This window comes from Gekko japonicus, unplaced genomic scaffold (assembly GCF_001447785.1).
Source record: "Gekko japonicus isolate JY-2015 unplaced genomic scaffold, Gekko_japonicus_V1.1 scaffold64, whole genome shotgun sequence".
Classification (NCBI taxonomy): Eukaryota; Metazoa; Chordata; class Lepidosauria; order Squamata; family Gekkonidae; genus Gekko; species Gekko japonicus.
In genome coordinates, this window is record NW_015170277.1 from 647,781 (window position 1) to 671,041 (window position 23,261).

The 23,261-nt window shown below is 51.7% G+C and overlaps 1 protein-coding gene across 1 annotated transcript in view; it reads right to left on the reverse strand.

The window, feature by feature from the left end:
- Window positions 1-23,261, reverse strand: part of WDR66 (WD repeat domain 66) — a 54,621-nt gene that overhangs the window by 24,711 nt on the left and 6,649 nt on the right. The window contains exons 5-12 of the mRNA XM_015417647.1: window positions 20,131-20,239; window positions 18,762-18,842; window positions 16,638-16,715; window positions 13,012-13,056; window positions 8,097-8,314; window positions 4,382-4,573; window positions 2,536-2,783; window positions 591-748 (exon numbers count right to left, since the gene is read on the reverse strand). Of these exons, the coding sequence (XP_015273133.1) occupies window positions 591-748; window positions 2,536-2,783; window positions 4,382-4,573; window positions 8,097-8,314; window positions 13,012-13,056; window positions 16,638-16,715; window positions 18,762-18,842; window positions 20,131-20,239 (1,129 nt within the window). The remainder of the gene's footprint in view (window positions 1-590; window positions 749-2,535; window positions 2,784-4,381; window positions 4,574-8,096; window positions 8,315-13,011; window positions 13,057-16,637; window positions 16,716-18,761; window positions 18,843-20,130; window positions 20,240-23,261) is intronic.

The window sequence follows — 23,261 nt, forward strand, 5'->3', positions numbered from 1 at the left end:
CTTGTGGCTAAGAGCCACCGATGGACCTCTGCTCCATATGTTTATCCAATTCCCTTTTGAAGCCGTCCGTTCTTGTAGCCACTGCCACCTCCTGTGGCAGTGAGTTCCACGTGTTAATCACTCTTTGGGTGAAGAAGTACTTCCTCTTATCTGTTCTAACCCGACCGCTCAGCAATTTCATGGAGTGCCCACGAGTTCTTGTATTGTGAGAAAGGGAGAAAGGGACCTCTTTCTCCACCTGCTCTGTCCCAGGCATAATCTTGTAAACCTCGATCATGTCACCCCTCAGCCGTCGTTTCTCCAAGCTAAAGAGCCCCGAGCACTTTTAACGTTTCTTCATCGGTCAGCACTGGTTAGGGCTTGGATGGGAGACCCCTAAGGAAGTCCAGGGCTGCTCCGCAGAGGCAGGCAACGGCCAACCACCCCTGTTTGTCACTTGCCTTGAACACTCTACAGGGTTGCTCTAAGTCAGCTGTGGACTTGGCGTCACTTCCGCACCCACCGTTCTGCAGCAGCAGGAAAGAGCTGTGACTTATTGACATGGAAGAAACTCACCCCCTCCCCCCAAAAAACCACCCTGAAACACTCACTGCAGTTGCAAGATACCGGGAATCGTGCGAGAAGCTCATATGAATGACTGCGCCTTTGGCGTATGAGTATTTGAAAGGCTCCGAAGAGTCGTCTCCCAAGGATATCGAATCCAGGATGTAGACGGTTCCATCAGCGAATCCAACTCCCAGCAAGGATCCTGAAATGCACAGAGGACATGGGCAGGTTTCAATCATGCAGGAGCCGGACCACAAATTCATTCATTTATTTATTTTTTCGCATTTATCCCATAAACGGGCTCAGGGCGGGTCACAACATTTCAATAAAGGCAATAGAATTTAAAACACATTTAAACATATAAAATAATTAGTCATGCTTGCCGTAGGGAGAATCCGGCCCATTGATGTAACTAGGTGTGGCTGGTTTTTGGTAGGTGGGAGACCGCAACCTCGGGGGAGGGGGATATGTGGACGCCCGCTGCCTCAGCCGAAGGCCTGGCAGAACAGCTCTGTCTTGCAAGACGGCCTGCAAGACGGAGCTCTTCCGCCAGGCCTTTGCATAGGAGCCATCGTCGTCACTGTACCACCACCGAGTTGCCATCTTTGATAGTGGATTAGATCTGGAGGTGAGCCGGCCCTGGGCAGACGCCTAGTCAACCGAAGAATGTATGTTGTCAGGTTAGGTTGATGAATGGAACTCATCTTGGATTAAGAAAAATTTAACATCAAGAGCACCGCGCTTTACTTAATGGTTGTTTTATACTGTTTAATGATTGTTTTTATGTTGTTTTAACTGTTGTTATGGCAATTGCCCCTGTTGTAGCTGCCCTGAGCTCGTTGGGGAGGGCGGGGTACAAATCTAATGAATGAATAAATAAATAATTAAATATTGCCTAAAAATGACAGAACTGGGAGCCTTTTCAGAGGGGCTTTGCACAGAGCTCTTCGGGGATTCTGCGTCTGGCATAGGGTTGCCAAATCGTTCTTACCTTGCGGCGGGGGCTCCCGTTCGGCGTCTTCCTCTCAAACGGCTGTGGCCCCGCCCCCAGCATGCCTGGCGTCATCACGTCACATCCGGGTGACGTGCACGCCGAGGTGGGGTTTCCCCCGGGGTCCGATTCGGCGGCGGCAGAAATTGGGCCTCCAAAGCGGGGGGAAATCCGCCCCCAGGGGGAATTGGCAGCCCTAGTCTGGCATTCACTCCACATTTTCTTAACTGGGAGGGGAAAGTGCAGCTCAAAACCACATTCAAATCCCTGGGGGCCATGCCGCTGCACTGACTGCAAAGTCACCCCTGAACGGCCATAAACCTCTGCAGAAAGTACCACAAAACCCGCTGATCAAAGAAAGTGAAAGCCGGCAGGTAGTGTGGAGGGTACCATAAAATCCTACGATCAAAGAAAGTGAAAGCAGCATGCCATGCAGTGGGGAATTCCTGTTCCAACCTGGGTTTTGTAAAACAGCAGAGGGAAAAGCCCATGCAGAATTGCCCAAAGATCCAATTGGATGTGGAGCAGTGTTCCCTCTAAGCTGAGCTTGTGCGAGCTAGCTCACAGTTTTTTAGCCTCCAGCTCACACATCTTTGTCTTCACTGAGGAAGGAGGGCTCCAGAGCAAACTGATTTATGCAGCAGCTAAATCTCTTCCTCGCCGCTTTAATGCCAGGAGCTCAGAAAGTAGAATTTTTGCTCACAAGGCTCCACCGCTTAGAGGGGGTATTGATGCGGAGGACTTGGAAAGATGCTGCTTTGGAACCAGCGCTGCCAGTGCGCTGCCACCCCCCCCAAACGACATCCACTGAACCTGCATGTTACCACTGCAAAGGAGGCAACCGAATCCAGCACTCTCTTTGCGTGACTTCTAGGAGCAGCGCAAGGAGCAGCGCAAGGAGCAGCCGCCCTGAGCCCACTCGAGCCGCCCTGAGCCCGCTCGTGGGGAGGGCGGGGTAAAAATGTTCAAAATAAATAAAATAAAATATAAGTCCATACCATCGTGATTGTAGCAGACGCTCCAGATACTGTGCCCCTTAAAGATCCGGCTGACGAGGTACTTCTCTAGCTCGTAGTCCCACACCTTCAGGAGCCCGCAGGCGCTCCCCTTGGCCAGGAGAGGCTTGGTCGGGTGGCAGGCGATGGCGTGGACGGCACCTTTGGGCTCCTCCAGGCACTTGGTCAGTTTCATCCCCTCGGTCATGACGTGGACCACCAGCCCATCGGATGTGGAGAGGATAAAGTTCCTGCACCGTGGGGAAGAATCAGAATCGCCACGTTTCCAAGCAGAACTGGACCTCTGCAAGCACGACAGATGCAATTTTTTTAAAAAGTCTCATCTGGTTTGACCCTTCCCCAGAGATCTTATGGCCAAGGGTGAGAGCAGTTAAGACAGGATGAATTAAAAGGGAGATCAGGTAAGGCAAATAAATGGTTCGTTAAAAGGTCCTTCATGTTTACCTGTGGCAAGGAAGGCTCGTCTTCAAGTCACCGGGAAGCAAAGCTTTACAAAAGTTTCGAGGAAGCAGCAGTTGCTTAATAACATTTTTATTGAGATGGAAATATCGTAAAATGGTGAGCAAACCTGCGGTTTTTAAATAAAACCAGATTCCCGCATGCACCCTGAAGACTGACAGCATCCACTCCAGCTTAAGCTTTTGTGAGTCAGAGCTCGCGCTTCATCAGATGCATTGGAGTGCGCATCCGTGAGGTTGGTGCTTCTACATTCCCAACAAAAAGGCAGCAGAGGCGGGTGGGGAGGTGCTGCTGAGGTCCTTGGAGGAATGGTGGGACTGGGACCCATATATCTATTTCTCAAGTGTGGGTAGATCTGTGGATATCTAAATCCACAGACTGGGCCCACGCTGAGATAAAGGAGAGTTTTATCCAAACTTGGAGGGATTCCTAGGTTTGCAGAAAAATTGGAAATTGGTAAAAACAAATCACATCTAAATCCTCTATAAAAACAAAACCATTGTTCGTGCATGTGCAGTACGGCATCCTGGCAGCAGCAGCAGCTTTAAGGCTGGAGGGCCTTGGGAGCCATAGCAGGCCTGGCAGTGGAGGCCTGGAGCCACACTGGGCTCACTAACATCGATGTTGGGTGGGGACAGCAGCCCATTGGCAGTGGCTGCAACAGTGGTGGGGGCAGGAGCCACAACACTCACAGGAGGAATCCCTTTCCTCTCTTAGCTGGCACTGACGGGGGAGGATTAAAGTTAAGAGGAGGAAGGGATCCTCCCCCCGCGAGTATCGTGGGTCCCCACTTGTAAATCTCTAATAGGCTGATGGAGTGGGAGACAGCAGCAGCGGAAGGAGGAGGAGGAGGAGGAGGAGACTGGATTTATACCCCGCCCTTCACTTGGAGTCTCAGAGCGGCTTACAAACTCCTTTCCCCTTCCCCTCCCCACAAAGGGCACCCTGAGAGGTAGATAGGGCTGAGAGAGCTCTGACAGAAAGTGCTCTCTTTCAAGCACAGCTCTTATCAGAGCTATGACTTGCCCAAGGTCATCCAGCCAGGTGCAAGTGGAGGAGAGGGGAATCAAACCTGGTTCTCCCAGATTAGAGTCCGCACACTTAACCACTACACCAAACTAGCCAGCCGCTGCTCCTTTCAATGGGGCTGGCCCAGGAGAAATTCCCGGAATGTTGCCCTCCATGTTGATCATTAGGAGGCAGGGGCAGAAATACCTTATGGTGTTTTCTCACCTCACCCATTGACATTTTTAGAGCCAGTCCTAGGTGTGCCAAATACCTGTCCAAAATATACCTTGGAATTTTGAAAACTATTTTTTTGGAAAGGCAAGAGCTACCCGCAATATCTGTGTTTATCGTCACTTCTCACCTGACAATTAAGGGCTGGCCTGTTAAGGTGCAAGAACTGGGGAACTGGGAGGCGTTCAAGGGGCACACCGGTGTCTTGGAGAAGGAAACAGACCGGATGGGTCCCAGTTTGAGCTGGTTGTACCAATGCAGAAGCTGCAGGGATCCGTCGTAGAATTTGACGTGGCCTTTGACGTCACAGATCACAATAGTTCTGGAAAAGAAGAATGAGGTATTGTGGAGATCTAGTACAATGCCGGGGTCCAAAGAATGCCAGCCCCAAGTAGCATGATGTTACCACTGGGCCAGTTTTCATAACTGAAAGAGTTTGCAAGCCTTTGGCTCCAACAGAGCTCTTCATCAAATGGAACAGAAAGAAAGTGAAGTAACTCCTCAGTATATATTTAGCAAGGTGCAGATTATCAGACCCTGATGCTGGGAAAGATTGAAGGTCAAAGAAGAAGGGGACGGCAAAGGATGAGATGGTTAGACAGTGTCGCCGATGCAAGCTTCGGAGGATGGCAGAGGACAGGAGGGCCTGGCGTGATCTGGTTCACGGGGTCGCGAAGAGTCGGACTCGACTGTGCGACTGAAGAACAACAACAACAAAAGATTATTCAGGACCAGGGGTCATTTCCTGCAGGAGTGCACAGGAGCGGAGCTCCGGCAGTAAAGAGCCCAGGGGGCGGGCACATGCAACAAGCCCCACCCCCTGCTCCCAGCAGCCCTTAGTCAGAGCAAGAAGCAGCCAGGTAAGTTGCAGAGCCCCTCCCCCGGTCCCCCGGTCCAAAACAGTCCAGTGGCACCTTTAAGACCAGTTTTTATTCAGGTACAAGCTCTCCCTCCTCTGCGAGGACAGATCTGCACGTCCCCCCCCAATTGCTCCAGTGGAGTCCAGTGGAGTCCAGTGGAGCCTGAGCGGTGGGTGTTGCCTTCTGACACACTTCCGGTGATGTCAGGGTGTGTGTGGTATATGCAAATGAGTTATGCTAATGAGCTATGCTAATGAGCTCCTGCACCTCTTTTTCTACTAAATGACCCCTGTTTAGGACATTCTGACACTGGAGCAAGTAGCCTTTGCAGTAGGCTTCCTCTGGAAAGAGCATGCCACACATGTCTCCACATCAGAACAAAATTAGGCTCCTACAAATGTAAGCAGCTGCCTTACTGAGTCACACCACTGGTCCAGCTCTGACCAGGGGCATCCCTCCAGGGGGTCTCAGGCGGAAGAAGGTGTTTCCCAGCCCCTGCTTTTGCAAGGCATGGGCTCCATCACTGAGAGGTGCAGGAGGGGGATCTTAGCCAAAGAAACCCATCCCTTTAAAAAAAAAAAAAACTATAATTTCCAGGGTAGAGGGTGACCCAATACTGTCAAGCCAATTCGTCCTGTACTCTCTCTGGAAACTCGTGCAATGGATATTTTCTTGGCCCTGGGGTTACGGGGCCAGTTCTGTGACATTACGGGATTCCCATGACAGAAATGTTAATTTATTTATTTATTCAATTTATACCCCGCCCTCCCCACCGAGGCGGCTCAGGGCGGCTTCCATAAAAGGCATATATAAATACAATTAAACTCCATCATAAAAACAACCAAAACCCATAAACAAATCAGTTATCCTAAAGCACTGGTTCCCAAAGTGGGTAATACCACCCTCTTGGGGGGTGCTGGAACGAGCCAGGTGGGCGGTAGGAGCCTTGGGTGCAATTGGGGTGTGTTGAATAAAAATAAGGGAGCAGTGGAAGCATAAAGAATAAAGAGTCCAGAACCTATCTAAAGCAGCCTTTTCCTGCCTTCTCCTGGTCTTCCCTGGGATCAGGGAGGGAGGTGGAGGTGGAGAGGGGTCCCCACAGTCAATCACATCCATGCATTTGCAAACTCCAAATGCATGTGCACCCTTGTAAGGCTGGTGTTACTGCTGGGCTATTGTGTGTTAGTTGCTGCTGGCCTCTGGCTTCAGGCCAACAGCATCTTTCTTTACTTACAACAACATCTTTCTTTACCATGTGCAAATTTGTCACTGGATCTTTTTGTCCATTTCTTGAAGGTAGATTTCCAGGGGGGCGCTGAGTAATTTTTTTTCTGAAAAGGGGGCGGTAGGCCAAATAAGGTATGGAACCTTTGTCCTAAAGTGCTGGAACAATATTCAAATAAAGTGCGAGAGCAGAGAATTTCAAATTTAAACAATACTCCCTAGGTGGCAATAATGATGGTGTTCGTGCGCCAGCTCCATTGATCTACTTATATATATATGCAGCATGGGCTCTGGGGCACCCACTGAAATACCATCATGTGCAAGACTGCCTCAACTTTCTACTGAAAATGCTGCATGGATCTGCTACAATACAAGTCTTGTCTTGGGATGCAATCATGTCAGATAGCGGTTCTTCCTTGATCTGTACAGCAGTGCCCTCTGCTGGTTCAAATGAGGAGAAATGCTCTTAAAATGTGCAAGGCAACCCTCATGATTGATCAGGCCCAAATTAGATACAGGTTGCTATGGGAGACCCGGGGATGTCCCCCTAGGGTTATTATTTTTGCTTCAATGAGCCCCTGGGAGAGGGGAAGACTGGGAGATTATAGGTAGCCATGCTGGCCTGTAGACAAGATTCAAAAACAAAAATCAGGTATTACGTTTTATTGGGACCAGCCCAGATATCCTAAAACAGTGAAGAGAAATGATCTCTCCAAACGTGATCAGAGCAATAGTGGGGAGGGAGGCATTACTTAATCTTTTCCCCACAGGCTGGTTTTCCCAGTCAGAACTGTACATGATGCACATAAGAACATACGAGAACATAAGAGAAGCCAGTGGCCCATCCAGTCCAACACTCTGTGTCACACAGTGGCCAAAAATACCAGGTGCCATCAGGAGGTCCAGCAGTGGGGCCAGGACTGCTAGCTGTTGGGGGGGGGGACACGCGCAGATATGTCTTCGCAGAGGAGGGGGAGCTTGTACCTGAAGGCGGGCCGTGGGGGGCTCTGCAACTTACCTGGCTGCTTTTTGCTCCTTGTGGCCCAACTGAGGGCTGCTGGGAGCAGGGGGCCGGGCTTTTTGCATGTGCCCACCCCCTGGACTCCTTACTGCCAGAGCTCCACTCCTGTGCGCTCATGCAGGAAATGACTCCTGCCGTAGTGATTTCTGTAGAAATTTTTTCTTCTATTGCCGCTCACAGGCTAACGAGTGCTGCGCAATGAAAACAATTTGTTTCACAATAGTTGCTCCTGAAGGAAATGTTCCATTGTGAAGACTTTGGGTTCTGTTATCGAGAGTCCACATGGAACGTTTCCTTCAGGAGTTGATAAGTAGTGATCGATAAGGATTGGGGTTGCTACACGCTCAGAGAAAGCAAACGTTGTGAAACGAATTGTTTTCATTGCGCAGTATTTGTTAGCGTGTGAGCGATAATAGAAGGAAATTTTCTACAGAAATTACTACGGTAAACATTTTTGCAACTTATCTGTATTGACGCTTCGCTATGTTTTGTCACGGATGTCGTTTTTGGAATTCCACCACCTGGAAGCTGGCAACTGTAGTATATTGGTGCTTCATCAAACCAGGATGTTCTGCTTAATGGAAGGACGGAAGTGGGAGGAGCAGGTGACCTACAGGAGCGCAGCAACCGGCTAAGTGAGCACTGTGGGGAGGATACAAAAGGCCAAACCACCCCCCACATACAGGAGCCTGAACTGCACATAGAAAGAAGGAGAAGGTTCAACGAGGTCAACGGCTTACTTGTCCACGACAGCCAGGACGGTGATCCCATCTCTCTGCAAGTTCACGAGCTTGACGGCTTTCATGTTGTAGGGCTTGACGCACAAGGCAGTGGACTTGGAGGGCACGATTGTGACATCCCAGACCACCAGCTTCCCTTCCAGTGTTCCGGTAACCGCTTGTTCGGTGCTGAAGTGGAAGAGGGATTGGCTAAAGATCCCCACAGCCTTGTTGAATGTCTGGAGAAAGGGGGGGGGGAGAGAAGGGAACACAGCACATTGTGATATCTGGTAGTCATAGAATCACAGAATCACAGAGTTGGAAGGGACCTCCAGGGTCATCTAGTCCACCCCCCTTCACAATGCAGGAAATTCACAAGGGACCTCGAGGGTCATCTAGTCCAACCCCCTGCATAATACAGGAAATTCACAAATATCTCCCCCACACACACACACACACACACAATGACCACTGTTCCACAGCCAGAAGATGACAAGAACCCTTCCGGATCTCCGGCCAAACTGGCCAGGAATCAATTTGCTTCCTGACCCCATAGAGTCCACCCTCCAATATAGCCATTTTCTATGACTTGCCAGTCATAGAAGCCGCAAGGCCAGGGCTCCTGCAGACCGAGAGGAGGATTCTGCCAGCGCAGGGATTTCCTCCGGCACGCAGCCAAACATGACCTTGTACAAGGTTGCCAACTCAAGTTGGGAAATCCTTGGAGATTTGGGGGCGGGGCCTGGGGAGGGAGAGGTTTGGGGAGAGGAGGGACCCCAGCGGGGTATGACGCCCTCCAGCCTGCCCTCCAGAGCGGCCATCTTCTCCAGAGGAACTCCTCTCTGTCATCTGCATGTCGGCTGTAACACCAGGAGATCGGAAGCCCTAACTTGTAAGCTGGTCAAAAGAAAAAGGAACCTACAGTGGCCTCCGGAAGACTAACGATGCCCCAAGAGACATGGGGTGCTGAAGGGACCTGAGAGTCACTTCAAGGGAGGGAAACGTACAGAGTAGCCAGTTCAGTGTAGTGGTTAAGCGTGCAGACTAATCTGGGAGAACCAGGTTTGATTCCCAACTCCTCCACTTGCAGCTGCTGGATGACCTTGGGCAAGCTATAGTTCTGCCAGAGCTGTTCTTGAAAAAGAGCAGTTTCTGTCAAGAGCTCTCTCAGCCCCACCTACCTCCCAGGGTATCTGTTGTGGGGAGGGGGAGGGAAAGGAGTTTGTAAGCCGCTCTGAGACTCCTTCAGGTAGTGAAGGGTTAGGGTATAAATCCAATCTCCTCTCCTCCTCCTCCTCCTCAGTTCTTCACAGGCTCCCAGCTTAGGTTGTCAACTTGCCAGGAGGAGGAGGAGATTGGATTTATACCCCGCCCTTCACTACCCAAAGGAGTCTCAGAGGGGCTTACAAGCTCTGAGAGAACTGCCCTTGAGAGAACAACTCTGAGAGAACTTGTGACTGATCCAAGGTCACCCCAGCAGCTGCCAGTGGAGGAGAGGGGAATCAAACCCAGCCCTCCCAGATTGGAGTCCGCACCCCTAACCACTACACCAAACTGGCTCAGCTGCCCTCCTGTGCTGTTAAAAGAGGTTTAATATGTGAAGAGAAGCAGCTGAAGCGCTTCGTGGCTCAGAGATCAAATTAAGATCATTTAATTTCTGCAGATCAAACTGCCGCGAGACGGACAGCAAAAGGGGTCAACTTAAAAGCTGGGAATGTTACCCCCGGCTAGGGATGCCAGCCCCCAGGTGGGACCTGGAGATCCCCTGGAATTGCAGCTAATCTCCGAACTACAGAGATCAGTTTCCCCTGGAGAAAATGGATGCTTTGGAGGGTGGACTCTGTGGCACTGGACCCCACTGAGGTCCCGGTCCCCCTAATATCCATGAGTTTCCCAACCCGGATCTGGCAAAAAAAAACAACCCATCCCCTTCCTGTGGTTGGGGGGACCGAGCAACATTGCTCCCCGCTGAAGAGCACTGAAGGTAAACCAAAACCGGGAGGGGCATTAACCTGCTGCATTATTTTAAAGGTAAAGGTTCCCTTGCTCAAAAGCCAGTCGAATCCAACTCTAGGGTTGCGGTGCTCATCTCCGTTTCCAAGCCGAAGAGCCAGCGCTGTCCGAAGACGTTTCCGTGGTCATGACTAAACACCAAGGCGCATGGAACGCTGTTACCTTCCCACCGAAGGGGTACCTATTTATCTACTTGCAATTTCTTGTTTTCGAACTGCTAGGTTGGCAGTTTTTAGGCATTTATTATTTATATATTTTTATTTTACATTTTATATTTATTTATTTATATTTATATATTATTTATATATTATTATTTATCACTTCTCTTACAGTCTGGTGTTCACCCAAAGACTCAGTCGCTGGGATGATGTTTGCCAGTACATGTAATTGTGGCGTGGCTATCCCAAAAACAGCACGGCGGACGAGTGAGGGTTCTTCCCACACTTGGGGGGGGGGTCTCCCCACATACGGAGAGGAACCGAGTGTGTAAACTCAACCACTCGCCCAATGAGAACTGAATATGCTCCAGGGGAGTGTGGAATATTAAGAGCTGTTGACAGTCTGTCAAGGGATAAAAAGAGGGCGAGGGGAAATCAGCTTGTTCAGGTTCCACAGAGAATCCCCGGAGGAGGAGGAGGAGATTTCAGGGCAGGGGTAGAATTTCCCGGTCGCTCCTCTCCTACGATTCTCTGTGTGCGCCCCCAGCTTGTTTGTGAGACTGAAGCAATTTTAAAAAGGATTTTTTCTTTTATGAGTTGAGAGATTTATGTCTGGGACAGGAGCGTGGAAGGGATCTCATGTTACAAGTCTGAACGGGGCTCAGAGAAGTGACGCTGGAACCCCAGAGGGCAGCTGGTTTGGGTTCTTCTGGTTTGGGTTACTGCAGCAGCAACGCAGGCCCGGGAAGCAACGGACGTGCCTTTTTTCGGCCGCCAGTATACCTCAAACATAGCCCAGGCAAGCCCGGACTCGTCAGATCTCGGAAGCTAAGCAGGGTCGACTCTGGCAAGTACTTGGATGGGAGACCTCCAAGGAATACCAGCGGTCGGGAGGTGGGGGCAGGCTTCATCCAGCCACCTCTCTGAATATCCTCCAGGCCCCCAGTAGGGGTCCGTCACCAGAGGTCACCATGACTTCCAAGTGCATGCAGACTCACACGCACACACACACGAAAAATACAAAAAAATAAATACCTCAGACAACTGGCCCTGACTGTATGAGAAGACTTTGCTAGCTCATTTTGGGGTTTCTGATCATAAGTACATAAGAGAAGCCAGTGTTGGATCAGGCCAATGGCCCATCCGGTCCAACACTCCATGTTACACGGTGGCCAATAATACCAGGTGCCCTCAGGAGGTCCAACAGCAGGGCCAGAACTCCAGAACCCTCCCCCTTGCCCCCCAAGCACCAAGAAGACAGAGCATCACTGCCCCCAGACATAAGAACAGAAGAGAAGCCATGTTGGATCAGGCCAATGGCCCATCCGGTCCGTGTTACACGGTGGCCAATAATACCAGGTGCCATCAGGAGGTCCGCCAGTGGGGCCAGAACTCCAGAACCCTCCCCCTGTTGCCCCCCAAGCACCAAGAAGACAGAGCATCACTACCCCCAGACATAAGAACAGAAGAGAAGCCAATGTTGGATCAGGCCAATGGCCCATCTAGTCCAACACTCTGTGTCACACAGTGGCCAAAACCCAGGTGCTATCATGTTAGCCGAATTGCTTTATTTACAGCAATTGGCAATTTATAAATGGGTTCTTGCCAATTTATACCAAGGTCCTGATCCCACCCGGGGTTACCAGTAAAGGAGTCGAGGCTGCTGTAATTAAAATAGATGTCTTTTACTTAAAAATATGTCTCATACAAACAATACTGATGCACGCACACATTCAATAAAGTTCCTGAGAATTACAGTATGAAATAAGCACAGTTGCATTAGCAGGTAGGGGTGATGATGGGCGATACTTATCTGCTTTGCAGCTTGGTTGTTCCAAGGAAGAATGGAGGGGAAGAAATGGAAAACAAAGGGAATTCACACACGACCAGAACCAGCGGGAGCGCGTGGGCAGTAGAGGCAAGGGTTGGGGATAGCAAGTGGGACTCAAGAGGAGTAAAAGTAGACAGGGGTCGTCTTGGGGGGGAATGCTAGCTAGGAGGAGTCAAGTGACTGGTTCTCTCCTTTTATAGTGGGTTCAAGAGATGGGCGGTAACTGTTCCAACCTCTCGACCCACCTACCTGTTAGTCCGTCCCAAAAACAATCCTATTGGTTGCAGGAAGGGAGGGGAGGTTACCTAGGAGGGATGGCCAGTATTGTAACCTAAAACCTTACTCGAACTATGGCATCTGGACAGCTGTGAAATCCAGGCGTCATAATGCTTCATTGTAGTGCTGATGAAGTTGGCCAGTTCCATTGATAACCAAAAGCCACTGTTGGATCAGGCTAATGGCCCGGCCCATCCAACACTCCGTGTCACACAGTGGCCAAAGCCCAGGTGCCCTCAGGAGGTCCACCAGCGGGGCCAGAACTCCAGATGCCCTCCCACTCTTGCCCCCCCCCAAGCACCAAGAAGACAGAGCATCACTGACCCCAGACACAAGAACATAAGAGAAGCCATGGTGGATCAGGCCAGTGGCCCATCCAACCCAACACTCTGTGTCACACAGTGGCCAGAAATACCAGGTGCCCTCAGGAGGTCCAGCAGTGGGGCCAGAACTCCAGAAGCCCTCCCACTCTTGCCCCCCCCAAGCACCAAGAAGACAGAGCATCACTGTTCCATCTAGACCCTGTGGCTAACAGCCACTGATGGACCTTTGCGCCATATGACCAAGCCCCACAGGTTCCCTCACAGTAGAATCTGAATGCAAGGGAAGGGACGCGCCGTTTGGCAAGTCCCTGCCCATGTTCCACGATCATACTCACCCTGTCTGTCAGGAGGGGGGCGTGGCACTGTAGACTGTCGCCTTCCTAAGGAGCAACGGAGGAAAAAAAGGGATGGCCGAGAGAGACAGTTCACCTGACCACCAGTTATCTGCAACCGTGCATGGCACCCGTACCTCTTGTTATAAGGCAGCAGAGAGAACATTCACAAACAATTATGAAAATGGACGATGAGAAGAACTGAGGAAGGACAAAGGCTGCCATAAGAGAGGGGTCCCCAACACGGTGCCCACGGGAGCCGGGGTGGTGCCCACCGACACAAGTGTTTTTAGACAGGAGGGCAGGGGAGGCTCTGGTTTGCCCAGCGGGGCATCTGGTTTGCCACGAAAGATCTGATTGCCTATGCAGATTGAAATCAATGTTCCCTCTGAGCTGTGGAGTCCTGTGAGCAAAAATTCTACTTTGTGAGCTACTGGCATTAAAGTTGTGAGCGAGCTATTTGGCTGCTGCATAAATCAGTTTGCTCTGGAGCCCTCCTTTCTGAGCTAAAACAAAAATACGTGAGCCGGAGGCTAAAAAGATGTGAGCTAGCTCACACTAACTCAGCTTAGAGGGAACCCTGATTGAAATAATATTGTTTCAGTAGCAGCTGCCAGCACAACGTCCGTTATAGATTCAGGTGGGGCAGCCGTGTTGGTCTGAAGCAGCAGAACAAATTTAGACTCCAGCGGCACCTTTGAGACCAACAAAGTTTTATTCAAAGTATAAGCTTTCATGTGCAAAGCACACTTCTTCAGACAAAACTGGAATAAAACCTCAAAAGCTAGTGACAGGGGAAAAGCAAGTGGGGACTCTCATTAGGTCTTCCTGGCCACTAACCACCCCACCACCACCACCCACCACCCACCACCTGCATGTAAGCAGGGGTCATTTCCTGCAGGAGCGCACAGGAGCGGAGCTCCGGCAGTAAAGAGCCCAGGGGGCGGGCACATGCAACAAGCCCCGCCCCCTGCTCCCAGCAGCCCTCAGTCAGAGCAAGAAGCAGCCAGGTAAGTTGCAGAGCCTCACCCCCCGGCCCGCCTTCAGGTACAAGCTCGCCCTCCTCTGTGAGGACAGATCTGCACATTTCCCCCCCCCCCAAAGGCTAGCAATCCAAAACAGCCTGAGCGGTGGGTGTTGCCTTCTGACACACTTCCGGTGATGTCAGGGAGTGTGGCATATGCAAATGAGTTATGCTAATGAGCTATGCTAATGAGCTCCTGCACCTCTTTTTCTACAAAATGACCCCTGTATTTGAGGAAATCTAATTCAGTGCATGTGAAGAAGTGTGCACATGTCGAGTCTGTGTTCTTGCAAATACACAGGGTTGAGCTTGATTTTTCTTGGGGGTGCCGCTGGACTCCAATTTCATTCTCACATCTCTTTGTTAACTCTCGCGTTTATGTGCTAATTTGCTGCCGTCCATTGATCCATTCCAATTTCCAATTTCAACTCTGCAGATGCACCTGGGCTGTGAGTGGCCTCCCCTAACGGCTCACCCCGACCCTCTTTTTCCCTGTCACTAGCTTTTGAGATTTTATTCCAGTTTTTTCTGAAGAAGTGTGTTTTGCGCACGAAAGCTTACGCTTTGAATAAAGCTCCGTTGGTCTCAAAGGTGCCACTTGACTCAGTGTAGGGTTGCCAAGTCTGGGTTGGAAAATACCTGGAGACTTTGGGGGGTGGAGCCGGGAGAGGGAGGGGCTTGGGGAGGGGCGGGGCCTCATCCTAGGGTTACCAAGGACCTACCTACGCTCCGGCGGGGGACACATGCTTCCCCGACGGAACATTCTTGCGTGTAACACGGCCGCGTCGCACTATCCTGTCGCCCAGACGTGACGTAAGCACGCTGGGCACGTAGCCGGGCGACACTCTGGCAATGGGGCTGGAAACTCGATGGTACAGTTAGATTCGGGTTTTCAGCCCCATTGCCAGAGCGTCGCCCGGCTACATGCCCACGTCATGTCTGGGCGACAGGATAGTGCAGCGCCTGTGTTTTCCCCGCGGGAATGTTCTCGCCAAGAACTATATGTCCCCCGCCGATTTGCGGTAAGTACTTGGTAGCCCTGCCTCAGCCTGGTACAATGCCCTAGAGTCCGCCCGCCAAAGCAGCCATTTCCTCCAGGGGAGCCGATCTCTGCCGGCTGGGGAATCAGTTGTAAAAGCGGGAGATCTCCAGGCCCCACCTGGAGGCTGGCAACCAGTGTTCCCTCTAAGCTGAGTTAGAGTGAGCTAGCTCACAGTTTTTTATCCTCCAGCTCACACATTTTTGTCTCAGCTCAGGAAGGGAGGGCTCCAGAGCAAACTAATTAATGCAGGAGCCAAATCGCTCACTCACAACTTTAATGCCAGCAGCTCACAAAGTAGAATTTTTGCTCACGTGACTCCACGGCTTAGAGGGAACATCGCTGGCAACCCTAACTCAGTGTGTGTTATACTCTCTCTCATACCTCTTCCCAGTGTATTTTTAAATTATCCCATCGTCTCCCCTGCATTCGGGCTTCCTCTGTGTGTGTGGCAGACCTTTTGGAGTTACGCCCACCACTCCTGTGTCAGAATCCCAAAGGCCTCTCCAAGCTCAAAAAGGTTGGGGACCCCCTTCTATAGAAGCACTTAGTTCTGGACAGGGCTCTTTTCATAGCAGAAGAGGAGAGGAGAGATTGGATTTATACCCCACCCTTCACTACCCAAAGGTGCCTCAGAGCAGCTTACAGACTCCTTTCCCTTCCCTTCCCCTCCCCACAATAGACACCCTGTGAGGAACTCCTTTGCCTATTAGGCAACACACCCCTAATGTAGCCAATCCTCCAAGAGCTTACAGTAGCCCCTGTAAGAAGAGCTCTATAAGCTCTTGGAGGATTGGCTACATTAGGGGTGTGTTGCCTAATAGGCAAAGGAGTTCCTGCCAGTGTTCCCTCTAAGCTGAGTTAGTGTGAGCTAGCTCACAGTTTTTGAGCCTTCAGCTCACACATTTTTGTCTTAGCTCAGGAATAATGGCTCCAGAGCAAACTAATTTATTCAGTAGCCAAATTGTTTGCTCATAACTTTAGCGCCAGTAGCTCACAAAGTAGAATTTTTGCTCACAAGACTCCACAGCTTAGAGGGAACACTGGTTCCTGCTACAAAAAGAGCCCTGGCTGGAAGAACCTCCCGCTCTTTACCCTGCTGTATTCTCTTTCTTGAAAGGAGTTTTCTCCCAGCCAGGCCCCAACGCCAGGAAGTCTGCAGGGCTGGAAGGAAACACTGGAAGCCCCAGAGCAGACTGAGGCACACAAGACAAGAGACAGGATTCAGCTCCCCTCACCGACAGAGTGGCCTACAAACTCCTTTCCCTTCCCTTCCCCACAACAGACACCCTGTGAGGTAGGTGGGGCTGAGAGAAAGCTCTCTCGAGGACTGGTCTTGAGAGAACAGCTCTGAAAGAGCTTATGATTGACCCAAGGTCACACCAGCAGCTGCATGTGGAGGAGTGGGGAATTGAACCCGGTTCTCCCAGATTAGAGTCCACGCTCTTAACCACTACACCAAAGCGACACCCCCCTACTGTGCGGCCGCACCTGCATCTCTTCTGGATATACTATTGAGGAAACCCACAGCCCCAAATATCCCAGAGGCCCTCCGTCCCAACTTACCCACTTGTAGAATATGACTTGTGTGGTGCTGTTGCTGACCAGCTCCCAGTGGTTCCTGGAACTAAATGCAATGTGGCCCTGGAAAAGCAGTGAACAAAAGACACTGTTAACAACACAAAAGCTTCGTGGTCAGCTAAGATCTGCAAGGGAGGCCGTGCTCTGTGGTGATGAGGTGGGTGGTTTCCACAGACAGGGACTTGAGCGTGGTGGCGCCCCAGCAGTTGGGCTACATCCCACGGATCTGTTCTGCTAAAAGTGGCAGTTTCCACCGGTGCAAGGAACTCTTTGAGCCTTTGTGACAGGGGAAGGCTCTCTGTGCCGGAGGAAAGGCTCAATGGGCACGCCCTCCATTCGGTGGTCTGCCTGACAATGTGGGGGTGGAAAGGGCCATCAAGTCACAGCTGACAGACAACAACCCATTCGGGTTTTCAAGGCAGGAGACGTTCAGAGGTGGGTTTGCCATCGGCTGCCTCTGCATAGCGACCCTGTTCTTTCCTTGGTGGGTCTCCCATCCAAGTCCTAACCGGGGCCGGCCCTGCTTCGCTTCCGAGATCTGGTGAGATCGGGCTAGGCTGGGCCACCCAAGTCAGGGCAAGACATAAAGAGAAGTAGCTTATTGCCTGCCTTTGCGTAGCAACCCTGGACTTCCTTGGTGGTCTCCCATCCAAGTCCTAACCAGGGCCGAACCTGATTAGCTTCCGAGATCTGATGATATTTGGCTAGCCTGGGCCATCTTGGTCAAGGCAAGAGACGTTCAGAGGTGGTTGGCCCTTGCCTACCTCTGCGTAGCAACCCTGGGCTTCCTTGGTGGGTCTCCCATCCAAGTCCTAACCGGGGACCAACCTGATTAGCTTCCGAGATCCGATGATATTTGGCTAGCCTGGGCCATCTCGGTCAAGGCAAGAGATGTTCAGAGGTGGTTGGCCCATGCCTACCTCTGCGTAGCAACCCTGGGCTTCCTTGGTGGGTCTCCCATCCAAGTCCTAACCGGGGCCGACCCTGCTTAGCTTCCGAGGTTTGATGAGATCGGGCTAGCCGGGGCCATCCAGGTCAGGGCTGCGTGGCCGTGGTCTTGACATTGTAGGACCTGACCTTTCGCCAGTAGCTGTGACTGGCATCCTCAGAGGTATAACACAGAAAGATGGAGTACTCTCTGTGTCGAGGTGAGAAGACAAATGGTAGGCGGGTAATTCATATACAATAGCTGACAACAGCACTACAGATAAGATTAGAACCTCCTCGGGAAACAGGAAACCTCCTCAGGAAACGATCCAGATGCAAAAGAACCTCCTCAGGAAAGCTCCTCCATTAGCATGTTCACAGCCTGGGGAACTCCTACAAGATATTGACTCAGCCCCGCCCCACCTTCCGGTGCAGATATAAATTACCTGCCTACCATTTTCGCCTCACCTTGACACAGAGAGTACTCCATCTTTCTGTGTTATACCTCTGAGGATGCCAGTCAGAGCTACTGGCGAAACGTCAGGTCCTACAATGCCAAGACCACAGCCACACAGCCCGGAAAATCTGCAACAACTAATGAACTCCAGCCGTGAGAGCCTTCGACAACTCTATTTTATTGTTGGCTCCTTTTGTAACTAACTTCTGTTTGGAGCTGCGGTGGCTCAAGTGGTTAAGACGCTGAACTGCAGGCTGTGGAAGGTCGGTAGTTCAGCAGTTTGAGACCCGGGTGCCGCATGACGGAGTGAGCGCCCATCTCTAGTTCCAGCTCCTGCCAACCTAGCAGTTCGAAAGCAAGAAATTACAAGTAGATAAATAGGTACCGCTTCGGTGGGGAGATAACAGCGTTCCGTGCGCCTTGGTGTTTAGTCATGCCGGCCACATGACCACGGAAACGTCTTCGGACAGCGCTGGCTCTTCAGCTTTGAAACGGAGATGAGCACCGCAACCCTAGAGTCGGATCCGACTGGCTTTCAAGCAAGGGAACCTTTACCTTTACCTTTAACTTCTGTTTGCTGAGGGCTTGTGTGTTTGTGCGTTTGCATCCAGGGCCGCATTATGACTTTCACGGGCCCGGGCACTTTTGCCTTCGTGGGCCCCTCCCACCATAACAATACCAATATCAAAAATTATCTCTCCATATAAATAATCAGAATGACTCACCTGAAACCCATACTGAGGCAGGAGCTCTACGCTGCAAACAGGCTTTTTTTCAGGAGAGGTCCACTTCCAAATGCAAACTTTCTGGTGTAAAGAAGGCAAAGCGCTTTAGACCATAAACTCCCCTTCCCTTCTAAGCTTCCCAGACCTTCCACCTGCACCGTAGCCTGACACTTTGGCCCAATCTGCATCCAGCATTCATTCCGCTGTTTTACCGAACCCACGCTGGGACAGAAATTCCCCTCTACAACATTGCATGCCACTTTCACTTTGATTGATTGTCAGATTTCATGGCAGTGGCAATCCAGACGGCATGCCACTTTCACTCCGTTTGAGCGCTCAGTTTTATGGTAGCCGTCTGCATAGATTTGTAGCCATTTTATGGCCATTCAGGGGTGACTCTGCAGTCCGTACGGCGTTGGCCCGGCGTATTTGAATGTTGTTTTGAGCAGCATCTTTTTCTGTTCGAGTGTGGGTTTGGTAAAACAGGGGAGCAAATGCTAGATGCCGATTGGGCCATGGTTGGGGGATTCCCCCGGGTATTCAGCCTTGGTTCATAGATACCCCACCCCGCAAGGGTAGCTTCAGTCCCTATCCATTTCCTGCATCCCCTTCTTTCAGGAGGCATTCATATTGGTCTGCAGTAAGGCATTTAGAGGAGAAGGAGAAGAAGGAGGAGGAGGAGGAGGAGGAGAAGAAGAAGAGGAGGAGGAGGATAAGAGGAGGAGGATAAGAGGAGGAGGAAGAGGAGTTGATTGGATTTATACCCCGCCTTTGACTACCCAAAGGAGTCTCAGAGGGGCTTGCAAACTCCTCTCCCTTCCCCTCCCCACAGCAGACAACCCTGTGAGGTAGGTGGGGCTGAGAGAGCTCTTGACAGAAACTGCTTAGCTTCTGAGATCTGCTTAGCTTCCGAGATCTGGTGAGATCGGGCTAGGCTGGGCCACCCAAGTCAGGGCAAGACATAAAGAGAAGTCGTTTATTGCCTGCCTCTGCGTAGCAACCCTGGACTTCCTTGGTGGTCTCCCATCCAAGTCCTAACCAGGGCCGAACTGGATTAGCTTCCGAGATCCAATGATATTTGGCTAGCCTGGGCCATCTCGGTCAAGGCAAGAGACGTTCAGAGGTGGTTGGCCCTTGCCTGCCTCTGCGTAGCAACCCTGGACTTCCTTGGTGGGTCTCCCATCCAAGTCGTAACCGGGGCCGGCCCTGCTGAGCTTCTGAGGTTTGATGTTTGAGGCTTACAAACTCCTCTCCCTTCCCCTCCCCACAACAGACACCCTGTGAGGTAGGAGGGGCTGAGAGCCCCTTCCCCAACCTGAGAATCCCCAATGCGGATTGTTCACTGCAGAACAAAAGCTTCCCCCCCTACCTGCACTGCTCCGGCACCGACGGTAGCCAAAAACCTGGAATCGTGGGAAATTGCAATGGCGCCGACTCCGCCTTCCGGGTGGCTGTCGAATATCGTGTGCACGGGAATCCTGGAGGAGCAAGCAGTAGCCAATGAGAGGGGGAGCTGTGCATTTAGGCAGCTCTTCCTTCTAGGGTGGCCAACTTCCAGGTAGGGCCCGGAGGTCTCCCGGTTTTTAAAACCGATCTCCGGAGCGCACAGATCAGCCCCACCGGAGAAAATGCGGCTCTGGAGGGCGGGCTCTATGGCACTGTACTAGGGATGCCAGTCTCCAGGCGGGACCTGGAGATTCCCCAGAAGCACAGCTCCTCTCCAGATTACAGAGATCAGTTCCCCGGGAGGAAATGGGTGCTTTGGGAGGTGGACTCTGTGGCACTGTACCCCCCTGAAGTCCCTATTTGGTGTCGTGGTTAAGTGCGCGGACTCTAATCTGGGAGAACCGGGTTTGATTCCCCACTTCTCCACATGCAGCTGCCGGATGACCATGGGCAAGCCGTAGTTCCGACAAGAGCTGTTCTCTCAAGAGCAGTCCTCGAAAGAGCTCTCTCAGCCCCACCTGCCTCCCAGGGTGTCTGTTGTGGGGAAGGGAAAGGAGATTGTAAGCCCCTCTGAGACTCCCTTGGGTAGTGAAGGGTGGGGGTATAAATCCAATCTCTTCTTCTTCTTTTCTTCTATCCTCCCCATGCTCCACCCCAAACCTCCAGGCAGGGGCGGATGAAGGCTCACTGGTGGTGCCCTAAGCGCTGACCAGCCTTGGTGCCCCCCCCTCCTTTCCACACTGACGCCCAGTCTGTTTTAGTGGTTGACCTGTCTGACCAGATGTACAATGCAGGTGGCAGCAATACAAAAATTTATTCCTGTGATAACACAATAGACTGTACAAACTAAGCCAAGCTTGGGCTGCATAAAGTTCTGTTCACCCTCTTCGCGCAACTTTGCGGTGCCCCCTTTGGCCCTGGTGCCCTAAGCACGTGCCTAGTTTGCTTCACGGTTAATCCGGCCCTGCCGCCAGGAGTTTCCCAACCCGGAGGTGGCAGCCCAGCTCTTTACCCCGTGCTGTTTATCTTATTTATTTAATTTTATTTATACCCCGCCCTCCCCGCACGCGGGCTCAGGGCGGCTTACAGTATGAGGTGCATTACAGCACCATAATACACAATATGGCACTCAGTGCGATAAAAACACAATAAAACATTTTAAAACACTTTAATACAATGGGCAAGCGCCCAAGGATCCCGCGTGACAAACACCTCTCTCCATATTGCACCTGCCCTTGGGGCAAAGGGAGGATGATGTGGCCCTTTGATGTACCTTGGCCACTCAGCCTCCGGCAGCGGTGCTGCAATCCTGGCCCTCATTGATGGTAGTGGTAGCGGCGGCGGCTCCTATTCAAAAGCCTGGCGGAAGAGCTCCGTCTTGCAGGCCCTGCGGACCTGTAACAGGTCCCGCAGGGCCCTGATCTCTTCCGGGAGCTCATTCCACCAGGTAGGGGCCGCCACCGAAAAGGACCTGGCCCTCGTGGCAGCAAGCCTGGCCTCTTTAGGGCCCGGGGTCGCCAGGCGATGTTGCGACCCCGACCGTAGTGCTCTCTGGGACCTGTGCGGGGAAAGGCGGTCCCTCAGGTATGCTAGTGGCCAGGAAGGACCTGGCACCTCTACATTGCTCCATGCTGAGGCCCCTCCTCTCCCCAAACCAGATAACCAAGATCACTTCCCCTGGAGGAAATGGCTGCCTTGGAGGGTGGACTCTATGGGCCTTATACACCACGGAGGCCCCTCCCCTCCCCAAACCCTGCCCTCCCCAGGCTCCACCCCCAAATCTTCAGGTATTTCCCAATCCGGAGCTGGCGACCCTACACTCAGGTCACCCTGCAGGCTATCTGTGGAGGGGGAGTGGGAGATCAAACCCGGTTCTCCAGATTAGAGTCTGCCGCTCTTCACCACCGCGCCACACTGGCTCTCCCTCAGGCCAGGTACTCTCTCTTGGCCTAATCTACCTCGCAGGGTTGTTGTGAAGAGAAAATGGAGAAGGGGGAAATGTTGTAAGCTATTTTTAGGCCTCTGCTGGGGAGAGAAGGGGGGTATAAATGAAGCAGGTTAAAGAAATAAATGTATAGTAGCACATTGGCGGGCATCCCTGTGGATGACAAAGGCAGGGAAACTAGGTAGGAGTCTCTACCTACCTGGCGAACTCCCCAGGTAAGTAGAAATATATGACTTCCTAAATTAAAAACAGGAGCTGCGGTGGCTCAGTGGTTAAGACGCTGAACTGCAGGCTGTGGAAGGTCTGTAGTTCGGCAGTTCGAGACCCGAGTGTGCTGCGTGACGGAGTGAGCTCCCGTCTCTGGCCCCAGCTCCTGCCAACCTAGCAGTTCGAAAGCAAAATTGCAAGTAGATAAATAGGTACCACTTCGGTGGGAAGGTAACAGCGTTCTGTGCGCCTCGGTGTTCAGTCATGCCGGCCACATGACCACGGAGACATCTTTGGACAGCGCTGGCTCTTCGGCTTGGAAACGGAGATGAGCACTGCAACCCTAGAGTTGGATTTGACTGGCTTTTGAGCAGGGGAACCCTTACCTTTTACTTTAAGTTAAAAAAACGCTCTAAAATCAATGGCCTGAGGTGGACTGAGCATCCTCCAGGAGGGAGGGAATATTGAGAATACTGAGGAGAATATCAGTTAAAGGTAACGGTTTCCCTTGCTCGAAAGCCAGTCGAATCCAACTCTAGGGGCGGTGCTCATCTCCGTTTCCAAGCCGAAGAGCCAGCACTGTCCGAAGACATTTCCGTGGTCATGTGGCCGACGTGACTAGATGCCGAGGCGCACGAAACGCTGTTACCTTCCCACCGAAGCGGTACCTGTTTATCTGTTTACTGTATCTTGCTTTCGAACTGCTAGGTTGGCAGGAGCTGGGGCCAGAGATGGGAGCTCACTCCGTCATGCGGCACTCGGGTCTCGAACTGCTGAACTACAGACTTTCCAATCTGCAGCTTCAGCATCTTAACCTCTGAGCCACCGTGGCCCCTGAATATCAGTTAGAGGGGAAATAAGCCTCTTCCAGTCCCTGAGAGCTTAGAGAACCGCAGAGGGGG